At 43.4% G+C, this 6,080-nt stretch overlaps 1 protein-coding gene across 1 annotated transcript; it reads left to right on the top strand.

The window, feature by feature from the left end:
* Positions 1 to 427: 427 nt before the first annotated feature.
* LOC121834248 (eEF1A lysine and N-terminal methyltransferase-like) lies at positions 428 to 5,196 on the top strand. The gene is made up of 5 exons (XM_042287997.1): positions 428 to 620; positions 894 to 1,122; positions 1,196 to 1,404; positions 2,531 to 2,669; positions 4,867 to 5,196. Exons 1-5 carry the CDS (start codon positions 529 to 531, stop codon positions 5,194 to 5,196), a joined length of 999 nt encoding a protein of 332 aa, XP_042143931.1. The 5' UTR covers positions 428 to 528.
* Positions 5,197 to 6,080: the final 884 nt, after the last annotated feature.

Below are 6,080 nucleotides of genomic sequence, written 5' to 3'. Positions count from 1 at the left end.
AGCCCGAACGCGTGAATTATTGTATTTTTTTATAAAAACATCTGAGACTTAAATATTTGGCCGTTTTATTTTTAATTATTACGCAATTTTCGAAACATAGGGCTTGTCTGGTTTAATGGTTTTTATCATTTTAATAGGATAGGTCTGATTATTGGTCGAAGGGCCCGAAGCGTGGGCGATCCCACCAAAAATGGTTACTAGCCAGTGTCAATTTGAAATCGTTTGTATGTTTATTTTTATATGTTTAATATTATATAGACAACAATAATTATAGCAAGTCATTTAAAATAATTGCTTAAAAAAGAACTGGCTTAGAGTGATCGCGAAAAACGGCAGCGCTACAAAATGTCCAGTGGTAGACTTTTGTACAAAGAAGTAAAAGGACGAAAAGTTATTGAACGTCACAACATACTGATATGCACTATCTATTCGATAGGCACCACGGAGTCCGTGTTGTGGTGTGGGCACAAGGATCTTGCTTGTGGGAACGCATGGTTGAGAATAAATAAAATTTTATAGCAAGCAGCGATGAATCTACTTCCAAAAACATCGTCAGAGTTCGCCAGTGAGAAGTACTGGAACGAGTTCTTCCAGAAAAGAGGGAAAGCTGCGTTTGAGTGGTGAGTTTCTAGCTCGGCAAAAAAAAGGCTGAAATGAGCACCGTGTGCTTTGGCAACTTGAGGCATGCCCCGTGCTTCACTGCACCCATTCGAGAAGCGAAAGGAATACAGCTATCTAGCAGTGATCATGCCCTGCCTTTCTCAAAGACACTATAATTAAATTCCTCGTGCAAACAAAAGCCAGCTACCACATTAAAACAACCAATCATTGAACAAGACGACTTGTGACTGTCTTTCTTAATTATCACCTTATCCCACACTTTTTTTTTCCAGGTATGGAGAGTATTGGCAGCTTTGTGGGACTCTCTACAAATACCTCAAGAAAAGTGACAAGTTGCTTGTAGTAGGCTGTGGGAACTCCAGCCTGAGTGCGGACCTTTACGACAGTGGCTACACCAGCAATGTCAGCATAGACATCAGCAAAGTCGTGATACAGCAAATGATTGAGAAGTATGGTGAGACCAGACCGCACATGCAATTCCATCAGATGGACGCATCTAAGGTCAGTGTGCCACCACCTGCCTCGAATCTATCCATCAACATGCAAGCAGGTTTATAATGACCGCTACTTTTAGATGGAGTATGCGGATGAAGAGTTCAGCGTCGTCGTGGACAAGGGAACGGTAGACGCTCTCACCCCAAACAAGGATGCCGACACCGTTTTCAAACTCTCCGGTGTCTTCGGAGAAATATCCAGGGTTCTTCGTGTCGGCGGCAGATTCATCTGTATATCCCTCCTGCAGAGACATGTCCTCGAAACTCTCCTGGAATGGTTTTCGGCGGAGTAAGTTTTGACAGCGGGCAACTAGTGAACTAGTGAAGTTAGTCCAGGTCTCCATTTGCTCTGAAAGGAATATTCTCAAAGTATAACCCCTCTCTTCTAAAGACAACATTATTATTCGGGCGACGTCTCAAAACATAGTGTCTAACTGAGACGTTGTGTCTTGTCCTTCTTTTAGCCTCCTTCTCAGGTTGGAGTATGCCTTTCCTTTTTCATCGAGCCTGTTTCTGCATCTTGTTTGTTGCATTTTATATTCATGTTTGTTTATTAACGTTTTAGCATTACCACCTACATGACAGCAAAAAGCTGCCGCCATCCGTCTGCGGACAAGACAGTAGAAAGGGAAGCGCGTCGTGCAGAGAGAAGGAGCGTAGTGAAGAACATAAGTGGGAGGGAGGCAAGGTCACAAGGCGGAAGCCAATGCGCGCATGGTGAGGTGGGAGGAAGGCGACGTCACGGGGGTGGAAGCCAATGCTTGCGTGGGAAACCAGTGAGCAGCGTCGGGCAGCAGATGCCGCTGCTCAGCATGCAAGGTGGGCAAACGAGACAGGAGCTAAAGCAGCGCCTAGCTCAGCTAGCCGAAATCCACAGGTCTGTGTGCAACGAAGCGGGTTCAGCGAGCCCACTTCGCTGGAAAATATTGAAAGAAAATACATTGGCATAGATCCTTAGGGAATGCCTTAGCATGACCCTTGGGGAAACGCCACAGACGTCCCCCTTTGCGAAACGCTAACACTGACCCCGTAACGAAGCCTAAAAGAGGCGGCAATGAATAGAGGAAGCAAAACAGAAGGTCGAAACAGAAAAGTGAAGGGGTAAGCATTAGCGTTTCCCAAAGGGGGACATGTGTGGCGTTTCCCAAGGGTCATGCTAATGCATTCCCCAAGGATCCATCAATGGATTGTCCTTTTTTATTTATTTGCCTGTCCAGCCACAGTTTAAGGTTTTGTTTCCATAGATTGGTATCTAAAAAGCCCACCACCACCCCCTCCCCCCCAAAAAAAAATCATGACATTGTAAATAAGAAAGGGGAGAAGAAAAAAAAACAATGAATTGTGAAGTGCCTAAATGCTTGCTCTGTCCACGGTGTGTTTGTGAGCACTGCATCACACATTTCTTTTCTCTTCAGCACCACATGGACTTGGGTGGTGAGGATACATCGTTGCATCGAAGCAGAAAAGATGGACGATCCCGAAACAACGGGACTGGTGCTTCCCGTCTTCATAGTGGTCTTTACAAAACTCAAGAGGCTTCCAGGACTTGAAACAGTATGTAAGTCACGCTGTCATTTGGCAGTGTGTGTCTTGGGCAATTCATCCTTCCTCAATCTAACCATCAACTACCGTTCTAAGATGTGACTATACATCTTAGAATGCCTCTGAGGATAGTAGCCTCCCTAAACACCGGGGGTTCTGGTTTACTAACATCTTTACAATTTTAGAGCATGCTACTCCATCGTTCTGCCTCGGTAAAAAGCATGTCCTTGAGTGGTGCTCTAGCTGCCCTAAACCGAATGTGCTCTGAGTCACGAGCTTGGACATGAAGTTGTGGACTGAACAGGCGGGCAAACTAGAGAAAATCTTGTTGGCGTGTGCTCCAAATGCAGGAAAGAAGACGTGGCTTTTAGGTTGTCACTCTTGCTACATGACTGTTTGTGCAAGAGGCATACTGTACTATGAAGACCACATATCCAACTTTAGTTTCCTTAGTTGTAAATTTTGCTACGGTAAAATTAAAGGCAAAGGCGAACTAACCACTCTAATGAAAAGGTGAGCCAATAATGGAAGCGAAAAGGCAGACTGCAACCATGGTGTTGAGCACCCAGAAAAAACGGGGGAAAATGTCACTCTTTCCTAAGAAAAACACTGACACCCCCTCTAAATTTTTTTTTTTTTTGTCAGGCGATGTAGAGAAACGAAATTTCTGCACTTATTTCTTTGTTCTATACGTGTTCAAGGGAGAATTACCACATCGGACACTCTTTCTGAAGAAGATGCAAAAAGGAATTTTAAAACTAATTAAAGGATTAGCAAATGACACCAGGCGGATGTCGCTAAAGCCTTGTTTGTAATATCCGTCTAGGAACATTGACAGGTAGTGACGATGTCTGTCTTGCCAAGAACTATGACCTCACTGGTGCCCCATGCGTGCAAGCATGTGCAGCATGCACGTGAACGTAGTTTTGGCAAGCTTGTAATTGCACGCACTTGCCAGCATGAGCAGAGACATGTCAGCGGCCATATGCTCTGCTTGCTGTCGTCTTGTCAATGTCAGCCTTGCAGCAACTTTGCTCTTCCCAAGACAGGCTACGTCACGTTTGTGCCGGATGTCATGTGCTTTCCACTGGCTGCTCTCCGAGCGCTTGCCAGAGTAGGCCGTTTATAACGAAAAATACAGCCATCAGGCTCAAAATACAAGCGTGCGATTATCATTTACGAATATTGCGGATCTTGTTCAGCCTATTTCTGAACATGCTGGGTATATTGCAGATTCATTGAAGTATCCCCTTAGAATGGTGTCAGGAGGCTACCCAATCAATATTTTGCTGCAGTCACGTATACTTTTCATAAAGTAAAACTTCAACTGCTTGAAACCGAAACAGGAGCACGGAAGCTCATGGCCGGAAATCACTTAGCTACACCTGACTGCCTTTTCTCTTTTTTTTTCCTCTGCTTTTTCATTGTGTGAAGCAGATAAGTTGCGTGCACCGTTTATCATGCGATTGTTTCGCACTTATATCTCTTCCACCCGAGGTTTTGCGCTTGAAGATGGATTTGCCAGTACCACGAACGACAGTTCCGAAGCAGCGACTTAACGTCCATAGCAGTGTGCCATCGCGTCTTCCAACCCGCGGTACATCACCATATTGAAAATGACATGTACATGTACTCCCCGTAATCTGTGCAACATCCTTTTTTTTTTTTATGTATTTGCAGTTTTTTGGGGGCTACAAAAATGGGGTTCATATCCTTTTCTATTTTTAATATTGAACATGTGCCTTAGGTGACCCACGACTTTGAGTATATTTGGTACACATAGTTTGAGCACCACATACCCATAGAAGAGAGAGTGAGTATGACTGAAACAGGCTGACGTTGGGGCAGAAAGAAAATGAATTCGAACCGCAATTTGTGTTCTGGGTAGTTGGGCTATTATAGGTCATGTTCAAATAAAAACCTTGACGAGCGTAAATACTCTGTCAGTGTTGCTTTGAGATTTCCCCTCGCACTGACCGTGCTGGAAATGGGCACGAATTTCAGCATTACTTTGAAAGTGCTTTTACGGCTACTGCGTACATCACATTGAGAAATAATTTTAATAGGTATTCGGGATACTGGACGACAAATGAAAATGACCAAAGTGTTCTTTTCTCACATGCAGAAGCAACTCAGTTTTCCTTGATGACAAACAATCTTTCTGCATCTTGTTACATTTTTGACACACTCCTTAACTGTTTGTTCACAGGTTATGGAGCTTGCATTTGATCCCGATTCCAAACCCGTAAGGGTACCTGACCTCGAGACTGTTTACGAAGAAGTCTCATCGATTCAGAAGTATGCATTTTTGAGGTACCACATCGCCAAGAGGTATGTGATATTGTTTTGCATTCAGTTTTTGCCCCTTGTGAGTCTAGCCTCAGTTCTCCAGATAAGCTGTGGTTGCAGTAATCACAAGAAAAAGAAGACCGACGGTACACATATTTTCCAGACGTGTAAAGGCTGCGACACGTTTGGCCCAAACACAGATATGCCCCATTTTCCCACCTTTCTTGCGCGATCAAATGCCAGCCATTGAAAATAGGAGTATATTGGAATGTGCTCCTGCAGTGCAAACTTGGGCCGTAAAGTTTGGTATTTCACATTACTCTGTATGACTGAATAGAGGTAAAGCATCCGTGTCATTCTGAACTAATTTTTTCACATGGTGCCCTGTACAGCTTTTTGGTAGCACCGTGAAAAGAGAAGATGGATACAACAGAAACCTCCGGTGTCGGATAGACCCTTTAAAACTGCTTGGTTTCAATTTTGAGATCCCTCCAAGAAAAGAGACATTACCCTTGCAGTGCCACTACTGAAGTCTTGTTCACACACTTGCATTTGCTTACAACTGAGTTCTTGTGAACTCATGCGACGAAAGGACACGCTGGCTCCATCTATGAGGTAGCCCTGGAACTGCATTTCCCTAGAGTGAAGGTTTTTGCAGTAGCTTGCAATATTAAATGTGTGTGCTGTTTGTGAACAATGGTCATTTACAACATTGTCAAAAGTGTTTCAAGCCAAAAATAAAAAAGAGGGATGCGCGAAAAAAGAAAAACAAAATATACTGGAACTGCGAGTGTTTCACAGCTGTTCGATAGTTGGTGCCGCACATTTTGTTGTTGTAAGAGATCATAAGAGTTTTAAAACACTTGGTGGGAGGTTGTCGCAAGTGTGTAAACGAGTCTTTAGGACCTCAATAGCTTTAACCAGCGAAATATGCCCTTTTAAGGTCATTGATACAGATGTGATGCCGTTTTTATTTTGTCTACTTACAGAAAACAAGCCAACTAAATTTTATTTAAAGTATTAAATACATTGGTTAAGGACAAAAAAGAGACTAGGCACTGACTTCCACTTACTTGAACCTAGATTATGTGTTACTGCCCTGTCATTAAATTTAGTTTGGGGCAGTAAAGCTAT

This window comes from Ixodes scapularis, unplaced genomic scaffold, assembly GCF_016920785.2.
Source record: "Ixodes scapularis isolate PalLabHiFi unplaced genomic scaffold, ASM1692078v2 ptg000831l_1___fragment_2___debris__unscaffolded, whole genome shotgun sequence".
Classification (NCBI taxonomy): Eukaryota; Metazoa; Arthropoda; class Arachnida; order Ixodida; family Ixodidae; genus Ixodes; species Ixodes scapularis.
This window is presented reverse-complemented; position numbering and strand designations above follow the sequence as displayed.

What these genes read in the sequence shown, in the direction of transcription:
- LOC121834248 (XM_042287997.1), top strand. Translation starts at nt 529, where the DNA reads ATGAATCTACTTCCAAAAACATCGTCAGAGTTCGCCAGTGAGAAGTAC. An exon ending in GGGAAAGCTGCGTTTGAGTG is followed by an intron (nt 621 to 893) that starts GTGAGTTTCTAG and finishes TTTTTTTTCCAG; the next exon opens with GTATGGAGAGTATTGGCAGC. An exon ending in CTGGAATGGTTTTCGGCGGA is followed by an intron (nt 1,405 to 2,530) that starts GTAAGTTTTGAC and finishes TTTTCTCTTCAG; the next exon opens with CACCACATGGACTTGGGTGG.